At 34.1% G+C, this 17,307-nt stretch overlaps 1 protein-coding gene across 1 annotated transcript in view; it reads right to left on the bottom strand.

Moving 5' to 3' along the window:
* Positions 1 to 17,307, bottom strand: part of LOC128995583 (uncharacterized) — a 43,029-nt gene that overhangs the window by 5,982 nt on the left and 19,740 nt on the right. The window contains exons 5-12 of the mRNA XM_054420600.1: positions 16,076 to 16,189; positions 13,878 to 14,125; positions 12,562 to 12,714; positions 11,366 to 11,557; positions 4,507 to 4,769; positions 2,987 to 3,161; positions 1,005 to 1,251; positions 449 to 610 (exon numbers count right to left, since the gene is read on the bottom strand). Of these exons, the coding sequence (XP_054276575.1) occupies positions 449 to 610; positions 1,005 to 1,251; positions 2,987 to 3,161; positions 4,507 to 4,769; positions 11,366 to 11,557; positions 12,562 to 12,714; positions 13,878 to 14,125; positions 16,076 to 16,189 (1,554 nt within the window). The remainder of the gene's footprint in view (positions 1 to 448; positions 611 to 1,004; positions 1,252 to 2,986; positions 3,162 to 4,506; positions 4,770 to 11,365; positions 11,558 to 12,561; positions 12,715 to 13,877; positions 14,126 to 16,075; positions 16,190 to 17,307) is intronic.

Below are 17,307 nucleotides of genomic sequence, written 5' to 3'. Positions count from 1 at the left end.
TTCATTAGAAAGGAGATAACTTAATACTAACAAGTAGGATGTAACAGACAACACTTTGTTACATGATGAATTAGAGCATCCTCCCAACCTTATGATTACACACAGTTAACAAATTTTGTGTTAGCAGGAAGAATGTCTAATCATACTTACTAAATTATTACGAGTGGATCATTAAATGCAATTGGTTTAGTGTAAAAAAAATACTAAGCTCTCTCTTAGCAACCATAACCGATTATAAAAGCTCAAATACTCAGCTTAACCACTTTTGAAATAACTCGAATAAATTCTCATGGTACGAAACATTAATAGTCAGGACCAGGGTCTAAGCTTTAAGTGTCTAAACAAAAGGGAAACTGCCGTAAAATTAACCAAATGGATAGTGTTTTGTCACTTAAAAATGACTAACTCAATCAGTATATAACCCTCTACAAATCATAACGTAAATTACCAGTTTCTCTTTTGCTCGTATCTTAAGCCTGGCCCGGTAGTCGTGCTCTATGCGGCTGCCGACCCCATCACAATCATCCACCATTGGCAGTTGAGAGGGTGAGTTACTGGCAGATGAGAACTCTGAGAATCTGGGAGTGTCATCCAGCCACTTGTTGATGTCCTGCGAAAACGGTTATAAAGTTAAAAAATTAGTCTAACTTCATTGATTTAAATCTTAAATCTATTCTTTACCAAGCTATCTGTACCGAGTGCACAGCAGTTGATATTTATTGTACTAATCCCCAACAAGGACAATAGAAATGTATCTAATCTACAATATCATGGTACAACACTAGTTGTAGTGCTCTGTTACTGCTCTGAAGATCAGCTCATGTTATCTGCAATATGACACAGTTTTGTCCCTAACAGGACAGATTTGATCCACAACAAATCCACAGTAATTTTTATTTGTTTGGACCACTCTCTTTTAAAGGTGTTTGAATTTCATAATTTGAAAATGCTACTGGTGTAAACCCTCACAAAAAACCCACCCACCGTAAAAATTAAAGGTGTACCTTTAACGTTTGTTCGGTGGCCAACTCAAGTGCCTCGATGTCTGTAACGTTCTTGATCCCCGTTGGTTTCTTCCCAGGTCTCTTGGTCTCCTGCGTCTTCTTAGTCGCCTTGCTTCGACTCTGGCTACGACTGCTCTGACTCTCTGAGTCTTTTTGACTTGCTTCCTCCTCTTCTTCTTCTGCCTCCACCTCTGACTCCTCTTTGACCGGAACCTCCTCTGGCAGTTCGTTATCACTCTCTTCACTCCTGAAGAATAAAACAAGTATTAGTAATTTTTTCAATACCATGTTGTAAACACATTTTTCTTCCTCCACACATTCGCTGCTGTGTAATAGCCAGCAGCGACTTGGAGCAAAAACAGCCAATAGGCTGTAGACTGAGTACAATAAATAGTTTTCAATTCTGTTTCATCCAAAAGAGCCACAGCAAGCACATATTGCACGTCATGTTTTCTGGACAGTTTTAAAAGAAGTATAATGCCTTTATTTCAACAGGCAATCATAAATAAACTGGATCAGATAAGATCAAAGTTTTTTGCAAATCACAGCCGAAGCATGAAAATGCCTCTAGGCTCTATCTCGGAGAATCATCATTTCCAGTGGAACCATTTTTTGTTCATTTCAAATCCCAAAAAATTAACAAGACTAAAAACCAACAATTTTAATTTTTATAATTTGCTTAAAACACAAATCAACTGCATCTACCCTAAGATGTAATTGTTTTAGCGAATTTCCCTATAGGGAAGTAGCTATTACCGTCGGTGGCACGGTAAGACCTAGACCCGGGACCGATTTACTTTTTCATTTTGATGTCCCCAGAGGCCAAAAACACCATTCATTCAAATTTTTATATATGTATATATATATATATAGACATATATATATATATATATATATATACGTCCGTGAACGCGATAACTTGAGTAATTTTTGTCCGATTTTGATGAAATTTGGTTTAAAGGTGTAAAGCGGGATAAACTTGAATGAGTTCGCGAACCAGCACGATCGGACCATGGGAACCGGGCTTTACGGGGGGTTTTATGGGGTAAAAATTGGTTTTTCTCACTTTTGACCCTCAAAACACAAAATTTCCCGATTTCTCTTTAGACCTTTTTAGAGAGCTTAAAAAAACAAATAATTTAGTGTATAAAAGTATTTTTGTTCGATTATTAGTAACGGAGAAAATTAAAAAAATTGTAAATTTAAAATTCCCATGTTATTCTTATGGAGAATATTGTCAAATGTTGTAGTTTGCTTGTTTATGGATATATTTTGATCAAACTTGGCAAATTTATTTATTTTGTACTAAGCTATCAAAATTTTACTTAAAAACACACTTTATTAGTTTCCTTGTAGCAGCAAACCTAGGTACTCGTTAAACCTAATGTTATTAAAATATATTTAACTGAAAATCAATTCAGACAAATGGAAATTCGCTTAGTCGGCAGGTTTGCTGCGGCGGGGGTATTATTTTTTTATCACAGCTAAAAGATGAGAATGCCTCTATGATCTCTAACATGCAGGATAATCATTTCCAGTCGGACAGTTTTTATATTACTTAAAAGTTCCCAACTTAAACACAAGACAAACCACTCACTATTTCATTATTTTATGATTGTACATGCCTATTTATTTCTTATCAACTGGATCAGATAAGATCAAAGTTTTTTGAAAATCACAGCCGATGCATGAAAATGCCTCTAGGCTCTTTTCTCGGAGGATCATCATTTCCAGTAAAACTATTTTCTGACAACTCAAAAGTTTCTGAAATAAACGAACAAGGTCTTTACTATTTAATTGTGTAAAAAAATGGAACTAAATATTTAGAAAACACTCGAGAATCATAACAATAAAAACATCGTCTGTGACAGTTGTGTGTTTTGTGGCATTGTATGTTTAATATTAGCCTCAAAAACTAGGACTACCGTATTTAAATAAGAAGTAAATTAGATAAAAATTAACAATTGGTGTTATTAGTTTACCTGTGACTTGGTGGGGGAGAATGTTTAGAAGCCTGTGAAGATTTCCTTCTTCTGCCCTTTTGTTCACCGGGAAATTCAACTGCAACTTCTTCGTCAGTAGAAATTTCAGTTTCTAAATATCGATCAACTGCAGCATCAAATGCTTCTAGCAGTTTCCCAACCATTTCTGTGTACTCTGTGGAAAACCCTCTGTTTTAGTTTCAAAATAGCTAATTCTGATTTGGGATTAATACATTTTCCTTGGTATTTTGTGGAGTAGTGGATACAATTAAATCTAAAAAGGTTAGCAAATTGAAATAAAAATATGTTTAGACGTTGAATGTTTTGGTTTATGTGTGGAATGAAGTCTACCATCTTAGTGTCATTTATGATGTTAGCTTCCGAATCACTTAAGTTAGTTAATAAATGTTATAAATACCATACCTGTCAGGTGATCCTTGGAGTATTAATACACTACTGCAGTTCCAGCCCTTATGGGGCTTTCTTCAGGTGCCAAAGGAAGTCAACAATTTTCATTCACACAAATTTGTTGCATTGAAACTACGAGAACACAATACGGACACGAAATGAACATAAAAACGAATACACCTGTCAGAGTCACAAACAATTTTTATCGGTGCCGGCATTGATGTGCGACATGTGCGAGGAGCTAGTCTAGACTCAGTTTGAGACTTAAGAGGAGTCTAGACTAGCTAGCATGTAGCTATTAAAAATGTTATTTTAAGTTCACACACATCAGTTCCGGCATATCATCGTTCAGTCACGTCAGTTAAAAATTTATTATTGCCCTCATTAAACAGGCTTATGGGGACAGTGGACTGAGGAATTGCGGTTGCAACTGAGACTGAACTGTGACTGGACTAATGTGTGTGAATCGACCATGAACTTATTTATCCTTTTAACTCCTTTCAACACAAAGGCAGAGTTGTATTGGATTTCACAATGTCATAAAGTTTTACCTGTTGTCTACTGTTATATAATGGGGCTGCAGTAGGACTAGCAGACAACAGCCAAAAACACTTGCAACCGGTGATTCCGATAATGGGCATGATGTCTACCCTAGCATTTAAAAGTAAATGATTATATAAACAAATCTCTAAAATAGTTAAACTAACTTTCATTAAAGTAATCCTTGGCGATTGTAGTGACAACTAGTTGCAGTTCAAAGATGAACAATCTGCATGCCTACATGGAGTCAACATCAATCACAACATTTAATTAATTGTTCAAAGAAAGGCTCTAGACCAAGATTTTGAATTGTAGAAAAAAGATAATAGCAGCTACCTTATCTTGGAGAAGTACAGATGCACCATAGAACATACATGGCCTACCTGTACTTCTTCAAGGTAAGCTAGATGCTAACCTCTTTATTCTGCGATTCAAAATCACAATATTTAGTGGTGAATAAAGTTTGCTAAAGCTTGCAGGCTCAAAGATGGTTGGAACCGAAACAAGTTGTCACTGCAGCAGGATTGCTAATCTAAAGTCCACATAACTCTTAGCAAATTAAATCAAATCACCGTTCTCGCTCCCGTTGTACTGCCGGCAGTTATCCACAATCAGTTGGAAGTCAGCCTTGAACTCGCCGAATGTACTGTACTCGCCAGCATCCAGTTTATCCTCCATCCTCTGCAAATCCATAGGCTTGGCGATGACTGAGTAGTAACGAGGGGCGTACTCCTCCTCCACAGGGTCCAGGAATGGCCAAGCGTCCTCGTGGTTCTTCAGCCGATCCAGGATCTTGTACAGTCCCGTCTGCAGATCCTCCACACTTTGTCGGAACCTGTAACAATCCACCGTCTATAATCGCACACACAGTGGGTGCTTCCAGGTTTTTTGTTAATTCACGGGAAAAGTTAACTACAGGAGTAAATAAGTAGTCTACGGTAGAGGATGTTAGTTGAGGACAATTAATTCAACCTGTACCGTAATACAGGTACAGGTCAAATTCTTTAGTATTGCTGCAAATAAACGAAATAAGCTACAAGTTATGCAAGCTATACGTTCTGTCACAAGATTGCAGTTTACCAAATGAAAAATACTCTTAGAGGTCACACAAAATTAACTCTTGCAATTAACCTGACAAAGATAACACAAAAAGAGAGCTATGTTTTTACCATAATTTTTAACTCCTACAGAAAAAGTTATTGGTAGAAAAACAACACTTTGTGTATTAAACAAAAGGTTCAACATTGTAGTGTAGTGCTCAAAAAAATCTTTTACTAAAATAACAAACACAAAAACCTAACAGCATTTTATTGGACTTGTGTGTAAAAAAAAAAAAAAAAATGAGTTTGTTTGTGTAGATTTACTTGTATTCTGTATTTTATATAGTTTAATACTTAGCAGCATGTACAGGGTGTTTATAAAAGAATGCCGGGATTTCAAATAGTAATTGCTTGGATACTATTCAATGTAACTAAACGTTTTATTCGTCAAATTGAACCTAGCTAAAACAAGAGCTTGTATAGCAAGAGCTAAAACGAAGAGCTAAATTGTGACTAAATTGTGGCCGCTATTGTGACTCACGCGCCTGACGCCGGTCGCCAGTGCAATGTTTACAGCGCAACAGAAGGCACAGAATGTAATCTGTGTTTCAGCTAAATTAAACTAAATTTAAATCTTCTTGATGATAAAGTAATTTGACGCTGGTTTAATGAGTTTCGTGGCACCGTAGTATTTTGAAAAGACATTCACCTGGCCGGCTAAAAACAAGCGATGACATAGTCAAAGAAATCTGACAATTCAGCATCAGAAGCCCCAAAAAATTTATTTCCCGACGAAGTCTTTAGTTGAACATACCTAAATCAACACTTTATGATGTTTTCTGTAAAAGATAGAGTCTTTGTGCCTAAAAAGATTCAATTAAGACATCAGATAAACCTGCCAATCGACCCAAGCATACATACTTAGCCAGTTTTACGCTCATATAAGATTGACGAAAATCTGAATTTTATTCTGAATTGTATCAAAGTATGAGGAACACCGTTCTTTTTCCCTTCAATTTGACGTCTAAATCATTTAATTATCTTGAATATTCCTCTAGCAACAACCGTTTAAAATCCCGGCATTCTTTTATAAACACCCTGTATTTAAAATAAAATTGTTAAAATAGGTTAATATACATTTATATTGTAATAATATATAAAACACAAAATGTTTAGTTTCATAAGTAGACATCAATAGTTTACAAGACACAAGTAGAGAACCAAAAACATAAAATTTGTTTTTTTTTTACACAATTGAACACTATCAGGACAAAATTATTAAACATTTAATTTCCAAAAAGTTAATTTATTATAATTATTACAAACAAGCTTGACTAGTATAGTACAGCAAAAATCCTAAACTAAAGAAATTCTTTGAGCTAAACACCAGTATAGGCTACATATCTTCTACATACAAGTTTAAATTGTTCTAAATGTGCTTTAGTGATATAATTTTAATTTTAACAATTACTGGATTTCTTTTGAAAATTGAATGTCAACATAGTTTGAGGTAAAAAAAAATTCTAGCTGCATTTGTTGAGTTTAAACACTAAATAATGTTTAAATTCTAAATCTAATAAAAAATCTAAAGAAATGTTAATTATAAAAGAGAGTACACAAAAACATTACCTAACTTAGGTAGTAATTTCATCACAAATACTATCACACTGCAATTGTATACAACCATAAGCTTTCCTTTAGAAAGCACTAAAGGTAAAAAATCAAAACCTATCATAAGAAAAACAACTACTGTTTACTAAATGCAAAACAAACTTAAAAACTACAATATTATGTAACCTGTGGATTTCATCAATAATGACACTTTTTTTTTACAAAAACTCTTTTTTCTGTCATTATAAGTTAAATCTGAAGAACATGCATCAGAGGGAAACATCAGTGTTGTGCAACAGTCTGTATCAACAATGTCTTTTTAAACACTTGGACTCAATCAATACCTTTGAAACATAGTTAGAAAAATAACACTTTTTTATGCTAAAGAGCAACAAACACGAAACATTTAATTGGGAGAAACTAGAGGTGTGCAAGGGGCTCGATTTTCGAGTTGAGCCCAACCTAGCCTATAAGCTAGAGATAGAGCACCAAGTCAGAAAATGATCATGGTTCAAGCTTTTACGATCGCAATCGCAGAAAAGTTAAAATATTTACACTTTTGAAGCGAATGCGGATGACAACAATAATATTTTTCAGATGGCGGGAGAGGATCAAGATGCTTCTGTTACTGCAAGAGATATTCAGGATTTAGATGATGTTTCCGTGACTGTGGGAGTTATTCAGGATGTTGCCGCAATCACAAAAGTTGATAATGATGGCCACACACACCAGAGACTATTACGATAATATAATGTGAAAAACGTTGACATTGTGAAAAAACGATATTAAGGTCGATGACACGCATCAGTTACATCACGTCACAGGTCATTCACATCAGTCAAGTCACAGTAAAAAAACTATTCTTTAATGGATTTTTTTACTGTGCTATGTACTCATCCGGCACAGGTCTGTCAGTCACTCTGCCGACGTCCGTCAATCAATTTCAGATTTCTTCTCACCAATAGTTTTGGATTGTTCGGACGCCTAACGGACAAGTATTTGTTTGAGGTTAATTTTTTTTAATTTTAATGATTGTGTTTATATTTTAAGTAGGTACTTAATCAACAACACACAATACACAATACTGTTTATATTTTATAACAATCAACATGATAGACGATAGAAAATTGATAGAACAAATTGAAAATTCTTGACTGTAACGTCATTGTAAATAAAGTGACTGAAGACTGACTGAAACCAAATGACAGACAGTTGACCGAGGAATAGTGGATGCAACTAAGACAGAACTGTGACTGGACTGATGTGTCTGAATCAACCTTTACACTTAATTCATTTCCATTGAGGACAAATCATTTTACTGCAAGTCCATCCCCAAGCTGAATCCAGTATTTAAATTTTATCTTCAAAAATCTCAAACTTAAAAAAATAAACTAATTAATATAGGTACATTTAATCACAATTTTTAAACATGGTTAAGCCTGATTTACACACAAGTCTGGCTGGTCTAATTGTATAAAGTCTCTTATACAACTAAACTTAATCCTAAATAAAAGTATACACAGCCCTAAAACATTTAATTTTAATATTTTTTATTGAATGACACTACTGGGATGTTATAAATATGCCCTTAAAGTCAGTTTTCTATCAGCTGTTGTTGATCTAAACCATCACACGAATAAACACTGAAAAGACAAGAGTAAACATAATACAGCATATCAACTATAAAGTATACCTTTTTTTGTTTGAATTTAGTTGTGAAAATGTACTATATTTTTTTTAAGTTGTCTAAAATGCAACTTTTGACTGAAACACGAGAACTTAAATTTGGGGTGCCATTTAAAGAAATGTTCATATTAGCCCTTCTTTGTTAATTGACCTACAGCACAAATAGCCTACTTCTGACTTTTTATACAAGCATTATAATTGTTTGGAACTAAAGAAAACATTTTGAGAAGAGTTCCCAGAAAGTAAATAAAAGAAACGTCTTATAACACTTAAAACATACCCTTATATTGTTACTCACAAGAAGGTAAATATACAAATACCCCCGCCACAGCAAACCTGCAGACTAAGCGAATTTCAACTTGTCTGATTACATTTTTACTAAAATATTTCCATAAATAAGACATATTTTTTCCCAACTTAAATATCATTAGTTTTAACCAGTGCTTAGGTTTGCTGATACGGGGAAGGTAAAAAGAGTTTTTTGACCATAAGTCGATAGTATAGAATGAAAAAAATAAATATGCCAAATTTTATCAACATATATCCATAAACAAGTAAACTACAAAAGTTTTCATTTTCTCCATAAGAATAACGTGGTAATTTTAAATTAAACTTTTTTTGAATTTTCTCCGTGACCGTTAGGCATAAAACAGCGCTTCAATATACTTTATTATTTCTTTTTTTAAGCTCTACAAAATAGTTGAGAAAGAAATTACAAAAATTTTTATTTTTAGGGTTAAAAAAAATAAACCCCTGTTCCCATGGTCCGATTATGCTGGTTCGCGAACTCGTTCGAATAAACGTAGGTTTACACGTTTGTACCAAATTTCATCAAAATCAGATCATATTTGCTCGAGTTATCGCGCTAACGGACACATATATAAATATAGCCTATATATACAGGGTGTTTTTTTAAAAACTTGCATCTTTATTTATGTAAAAACCGCAATAGATAGAAATATGCAGTTTGCGGGAATCATCTATTGACGTAGGGGGCCCAATTTGTTGAATTCAACGTTACATTCACATTCCCCACCTTCCCCTCCCCACCTCCAACTTAATTTTTTTAAATAGCAAGGTACCCCTTGTGACATATCAAATGAAAGAGCATAAAAAAATAAAATTTTTGATAAAAAAAAATTGAAAATCGGTTCATAAATTTTTGTGATATTCCCCCCCTCCCTCCCCAGAACTTATTTTTTTTAATAGCAAGGTACCCCTTGTGACATATTAAATGAAAGAGCATGACAAAAGAAAATGTTTGGCGAAAAAACATTGAAAATCGGCTCATGAATTTGTGAGATAATCCCCCCTTTTCCCCTCCTCGGAACTCATTTTTTTTTATAGCAAGGTGCCCCTTGTGACATATCAAATGAAAAATAAATTTCACCAAACATTTTCTTTTTTCATGCTCTTTCATTTGATATGTCACAAGGGGTACCTTGCTATTAAAAAAAAATTAAGTTCCGTGGTGATGGGGGGGGGGGGGATATCTCACAAATTTATGAACCGATTTTCAGTTTCTTTTCATCAAACATTTTCTTTTTCCATGCTCTTTCATTTGATATGTCACAAAGGGTACCTTGCAATTAACCCTTTGAGTGCCTACGTCCGGGGAACCGGACGTTTTTAAAACGAGCCAAAAGTGCCGACGTCCGGCCCACCGGACGTTTTTAGAACGAGCCAAAAGTGCCAACGTCCGGCTGACCGGACGTTTCGTAATGATCGAACAGTTGTCATAACAACCGAATGGATACTCGGATTCTTTTAACCCATATATTAACATTGAGTCGAAAGTTACTAGATGCGATACATCGATTTTCGTTGGTCGAAATATCGAAAATTCGATTTTTACGAAATTTTAACCTAAAAATCGCCAGATCGCGCTTGGCATTTTTAGCGCGACCTTCGGGAAAAATCATCGGCATTTTTTTAGCGTTACTTTTATTTCTCGCCTGGCACTCTAAGGGTTAAAAAAAAATAAGTTGGTGGCAGGTAGGGAAAGGGGGGGAATGAGAATGTAACGTTGAATTCAAAAAGATTAGGCCCCCTACGTCAATAGATGATTCCTGCAAATTGCATATTTCTATCTATTGCGGTTTTTACATAAATAAAGATGCAAGTTTTTAAAAAAAACACCCTGTATTTGAATTTGAACGGATGGTGTTTTTGGCCTCTGGGGGCCTCAAAACGAAAAAGTAAATCAGTCCCGGGTATAGGTCTTACCATGAGACCTACGGTAATAGCTTATTCCCTATATGGGAAATTCACTAAAAGATGGTAAGTGGTGATCAATTTCGATTGGACACTCCAATCATCATCAGACCCAATTGGTGAATCACTTACCATCTTTTTTTGTACATTTACCGTCTTGTGAGTAACAGTATAAGCGTAAATATATGTTTTAAGTTTTATAAGACGTTTCTTTTATTTACTTTCCGTAAATTTAATAAAGTGTACAATGCTGATCAAGAAACTATTTAGAAGAATTCCAGCCAGTTGAAAGTCACAAAAAGTCCTTAACACCTAATTTTATACCGTACTTCGTCCCTTCAAGATATTTCTTCACATCTTAATACAGTAATTAAGTAGAAACCCTTCCTTTACACCAAAATAGTGCAAGGAGGTGCAAAATATCAAAGTAATTTTTGTAAGTAAACATCTTGTGAGCTATCAACTGCCAGGATCATTTTAAGGTTGAGTTACTTGTGTCTCAACTCCTTCATTCAAATATTTGATTACCAATTTCTCACAAAAGTTAGTAAGCCCAGTTAGTAAAATAATAGTTGAGAGCAGAGTTATCCTTAAAGTTCATTATGTGTTGAAAACATTGGTTCACAAACTTAACGTTGATTTTAGTCAAGTAAAAAGAATTGATGTCAACTTGCTGAAACTATGTCTAGTTTGTATAAAAAAGGAATGCTGTGGGTAATTCTTGACCAAATTAAAATTACAATACACTTTCACGTTTCATATATCGGTAACTAACACATGTGATTTTTCAAATAATTCTAGTAATTTGCTGTGTGTTAATCTCCAACCATGAATGAAAAAAAGATGGGATTGGTATCTCTTATTGTTGTTAAATACTCACACTTGGGATGTACGGAGTTTCTGCCGGGAAGGTTGTATGATGATCTGGCCTGTGGCAGAGGCGAGAGAGTTGTTGGTCTGACGGCCGCGGGGTTTACTAGCGTTGTCTGTCTGACTGCTAGAGCTGCACTCAGAGTTCGTGTGTGAACGCGACCGCAACATCGCGCGGTGCTCTCTCGCCCGTCTGGCGTCCCTGTGAAAAAAAACCCTCATCACTTGTTTAATTGAAGCTAATTTTTTGTGATGGTAAATTTATGTTTGTTTGAGGAAATAATGATGACATTTTTTTGTTAGATTAGTAAAAACAAGTTTCAACACAAATGTCATCATTTTGCATCTGTGTCCATTGTTTTCGCCTGTCCCCTACTTTTTTACTAATTGTTATTTATTTCAGAATATGTTTTTTCTTTTTTTTACTACTATATAGTTCTCTGTGTAATTATTCAGCTTTGGCTTATGTTTTTGTTCTGTTGTCTCGTTTTAGGTACTTTCTTACCTGGATCAGGCGCCAAACAAAAACATGTTATGAAAAATTGTTTTTTACTAGTTTTGATTGTAAAGTTTCACAATAACACATACAATATTTAGGTGATAGTAAAAATAGTATGGTAAAATTCTAGGTTAATACTGAAGTAAAAAATGTGAAGTAAAAAATCTTAAGAAGCCGTCTGAAAGCAGAGTAAGTACAAGTTCCCTTAGATGAAAACCAAATTTCTGTCTTTTGCCGTAAAGAATCATATGTAATAAAGCGTTGTTTATTCATGACTATACTAATTCCGGGCTAATTCACTGAATTTCAGAAACCATGCTAGTTGTTATATGACTCAACTTATTCTGGTAACCTAGGAAATCGTGGTAATCCATGTCAAATATAGACTGTATACTTGCAATATTAGTGTTGCTTATCTTGCGGATAGAATTTCAGTTTTCAGTAAGAGCGGGATGTCTTGGATCGCAATCTTTGCAAAAAGTTACAAAAAGCATAGACTTGTTTTCTTAAAAAGCGTTTTTGGGCTCTCCAAACAAAACTCAACTGATTCATGGTAAAAAAATTACTAAATGTTAAACAAGTCAAAAGTTACTTTGATGTATGACTGAAGAACAATTTGTTTTGGATGAATTTAAACATAAACAATGATGCAATGAGTCATGAAAATGAGTTAAAACATAATTAATTTTATGCTATGCAGAACTCACCTGTCTCTTCTTTCTCTTTCTTTGATTTCATTTTCTTTTGGATCAATTTTGTCTGCTGATGATTCTTGAGCTCGTTTTTCTTCTTCTTTTTGGTGTTTTAATTTTTCTATTCGAGAGGATTGTCTTCTTGGTTGCATCTCCATTAACCTTTTCCTAAAGAATAATTTTGTTGTAAACTGAGGATTGTCAGTAAATAATACAATACTACACTCCCTCTCGATTGTATACATTCGGTTAGGACTAGGATGACTACAAGTGCATCATAGACTCATGGACATAAGTTGCTTTGTCTTACAAAAATCATTTTAATAAATGAACATGTGTCAACTATCAACTATTCATCTATAATAATGTTTTCTTGTTTGATTTCTTCACTGTTTATAATTTAGGTACTGTACCTTATCAAATTTTCTCACTTAATATGTGAATTTAAAATACTAATCAATATTTGTATCAAATTCCAATGGGTTGGGCTTAATTGAGTTGGAACAAGGGTATGGTCCTGATGACTTTTATAAACAATAGTAGTTTAGTAAAATTTGAAACCTTATATTAATGAGGTGTTGCTAACTAATAATTTGAAAACATAAGACAATCAATTTTGGTTAATACCATAGAAAAATAAAATAAATATAGACTGTCAAAGGAATGTTCCAGCGCCCACCGCTAGGAGTGCCGTGTAGTTACGGCACACACCGCTGCAGGCGAGGAGCGTAGGAGCCGTATACGACCAGCAGACGCTGCAGCGGTGTGCGCCATGAATACTTGGCAACCATAGCGGTGAACGCCAGAACTTATGCTAACCGCAGGACAGCTGACGGTCTATATTTATTCTATTTGTCTATGGTAATACCCAGTAAGTGAGATAGTGAAGTTATTTGCAGTCAATATATTTTGACTATCTCGACATATATAGAAATGTTAAGTTCCTATAATATAGCTGTAGCCAGTTTATGAATGAAAATGGACGTGTGCCAGTAGTGAATTTATCCAACAGTTCTTAAGTTATTATTGATTTTTTTGTTTTATTGGTTATAGATGAGATGCCTAGAATTCAATATCCTTAAGTCAATTCTACACATGTAAAATGACAATATTCATCATCTTTTATTTTAAGATTGATGTTAAATTCTGAGAAGGATAGATTCTAGCTAGAGCTTACTATATTAACTAGGCCTTAACTAGGCTATTATTTAACCTTGCAATTTATAAGGTCAACGTTAGATAGCAACAAGACCCAGGGAGTTTTTCTGTGTCCTAAAAAAATAAAATAATAAAATACATAGAGTATGGCAAAACAAAAAATCACAGCTTACTTTTGCAGCCGTTCCTTTTCTTCGAACAGTCTCGGTATTTCTGGCAGGAAGTCCTCGGCTAGCACAGAGTGTAACGCTCGCTCCTCTCTACACTGGGAGTCCTCCATCTTGTAAGCGAGTCGCTCCCAGTCACTCTCTGTGTAACACACCACTTGCCACTCTCCACACCCCATCTCCGGCTCCGACTCGCTCTCGCTACGCGACTTTCGACCGTGCTTCTTCTCACGAGCCTTCTTCTTCTTCTTTTTCTGCAAAATAAACCACTATCATAACAAATTTGTAAGACATTTGAAATTGTTTGGGTACCGTACCGGTACCGGTACATTATTTTTAAGAATAGTTAGGTTAGGTATTCTGACTGCCTAACTGCCACATATCGCTGTTTGGGTAGGTGTTTTGGTTAGTAAAAAAGCATCTGTAATGACTAGGCATAAAATTAATAAAATTCCAGTAAGAATCAGATTACTTTGTTATGGAATGATTGAGTCATACACTAAACATTGAAGTAATAGGGCGTTAAAACAGGGTAGCCACAGAAAATTTGTCATTGATTTTCATGACTTTCCGTGACCATTTACCATTGATTTCCATGACTCACGAACTTTACTCGAAAATTATAATTTAACATACACACACAAAATACTGCCTAGACAAGTTATTTCAGAGAAAATACTGAAATATGTATTAACAGATAACAATGGAGTAATACATTTTGTAAAAATATGGTATTCAAAATATGGAAGGAAAAAAGAAAACCCAGTCTACTCCGTCCCCTTAGCTGGCCAAGTTCACTGTCCACTTTCTTTTTTCCTTACTGTATACGTTTTATTATTAATTTTTTATTGAGTTTACAGTGTTTCCAAAAATTAGCTTAACAAAAAAGACATTACTTAAGACAAATCAAAACATTATAACAATATTTGTATTGCAATTTGAGTTGTAATAATGAAGTTGTAACATTTTAATATACTGTACCTACACTACTGTTGCAACAATACCCTACTAAATATTAAATTAAATTATAAGATAAAGTAGGTACAGATTGTATTGATGTGTTGTGAATTTATGAAAAATACTGAAAAATGCTACAATAGTTGGCGTTGCAGCCGACTTGAGTATTAAGCCCCGTCAAACTCATCCATCATTGGGAATTTCCATGACTTTTTGCCTATTTCCATGACTTTCAATGACCAGAATTTTTTCTATGACTTTCCCTGACTTTCCAGAATGTGGACACCCTGTAAAACTACACTAAAGCCATGGGTGCGTTGCTAGCCCAGTGGTTGGCATCTCAGACTTTGGTGCGAGAGGGATGGGTTCAATTACCGACACATAACTCCACAAAACTCTAACGGGTTTTAGACCACTTTTCCTTTAAGCGTTTAAACTAACTCTTAAACTTCAAACAAAAATGCTACCAGAACACGAGCAAAAAATGTACAGGGTGGTTATAAATTATTGGACACATTTTAAGATTAAATAACTAAATAACAAAAATACACAAAAATGTTCTGTGTGACCTATTTTGCGTATCAAGCCTCTTAACTCTAATTTTCTCAAGTATATTGTTGACCGTTTGGAAATTGTTTCAAAACTATATTATAACATGAAAAATGTGTTTTAGCTTTTCACAAAAATGCTTGGTTCAAATATTCCGATTGGTTGAAATTAATTTTCAAGGTTGAAAATGTTAATGGATATTCAGTAATAGTTTTTAATTGTTAATTTTTATTACACCTTTGGTTAATATAATTGATTGATCAAGCCTAACCATAGACTGACCAACAAAAGTATACTTTTCATCTCATTGTACATTTTGAAGCTCGTATTTCATGTCTAGTTCATGTACGATGACAATGGGCGCTAATGTTGACAAAATTTTGTTTCTATTATTTTAGGGGTAATTTCTTGATTTTGCTTTACTGTTTGGTTATATAACTAGGGCACGAGTTATCGCTTATGAATAACTTAGCGCGTATTATTTGGCTAAACAAGGTTTTAAATGACTGAAATAACAAGAAACATATTGTTAACAAAATACGACCAATACAGTGAACCGTACAGAACTAACAATAAAATTTGCTTCAGCTATTCCATAAGGATGAGAAATCTACTAAGGGAGTGTGTTTTGTCTATGGCCTGACATTGTAAAAAAACAAAAACTAATCACTAAAACCAAATCATTTACTCATACTCACTGCTCTATGTGGGTAGTCTTCTCTGTAGAGACGAGTGCCATAGAAATACCAGTACGCAGATCTGTTCTCATCATATCCAAGGGGGTGTACTCGTAAGCTATCTGAGTCCAGGTTCTATTGCAAATTAGAAAAAAATGTAGGTAGCTACAAGTGAGAGTATAAGTGGGAAAGTGAAAAGAAATTATAATTTCAGTATTAACATAGAGCACAACAGCATAGGTTTTGGATTTTAGTCAAAATAGCAGATTTACCTGAATGGGAAAGAGTCCAATCCGGCTGAAGAAACACATAATCTACTCGTACAAATAATAGAACTTAATAAGTCTCAAGATCCAATAGTGGCCAAGAAGTATAATTGTGAAACATTCCAACTTTTAGGTAAACTACTTGTAAGTACGAGGTTTTTGTGTTTCTTGTATCAGAATGAACTATTTTCCATTCAATCAATCAATCAATCAATCAATCAATCAATCAATCAATCAAATCACTTTATTTGTCCTTGTACATTTCATTACAAGAAATGGCGTCAAATATAAAACTAAAAAACAATACAATTATAAATTAAAAAAAAAAAAAAAAAAAACTACCACTACTGCTTCATAATTTTGTTGTATTCATAAAATTCCTCTACAGTATTGAGTAAATGGGTTTGTTGATCAAATATATTTTCAATTTATATTTTAGTTTGTTATTATTTTTTTCTGATCTTAGTTCATTCGGAAGTGCTTTAAAGAATTTATTGCCAATGTATGTCGTCTTTTTTTTAAAAAATTCCAATCTATGTTTTTCAAAATGTTTTTTGGTCTGTCTTCTTGTATTATATTGATGACCTATTGGTTGTATATAAGTTTTTGTTATAAAAAATAAGATACATTCAAAAATATACAGACCATACACAGTTAAAATTTTAAGATTTTTGAAGTGTTCTCTTGCGGAGTCATCATCTTCAAGTTTGAGCATACATCTAATTGCTTTTTTCTGTAGGTTTAGAATTGTATTCAGATTATTTATTGTTGTTGCACCATACAAGCCAATTCCATAAGAAATATTAGAGTGAATCAGAGCAAAATATATTTGTTTTAGTACAGGTAATGAGCATAGGCTGGCCATACGCCTTAAGGCGAATAAACCGGAGTTAATTTTTCTCGATATATGTTCGACATGTTTGTCCCAGCATAAGTTTTCATCAATATATAGACCTAAAAATTTAGCCTCATCCACTTGTTCAATAA

This window comes from Macrosteles quadrilineatus, unplaced genomic scaffold (genome assembly GCF_028750875.1).
Source record: "Macrosteles quadrilineatus isolate MER2022 unplaced genomic scaffold, UCM_ALF_1.0 Scaffold_5__1_contigs__length_97177068, whole genome shotgun sequence".
Lineage (NCBI taxonomy): Eukaryota > Metazoa > Arthropoda > Insecta > Hemiptera > Cicadellidae > Macrosteles > Macrosteles quadrilineatus.
Note: the sequence above shows the minus strand (reverse complement) of the source record. Positions and strands in the feature narration are given on the sequence as shown.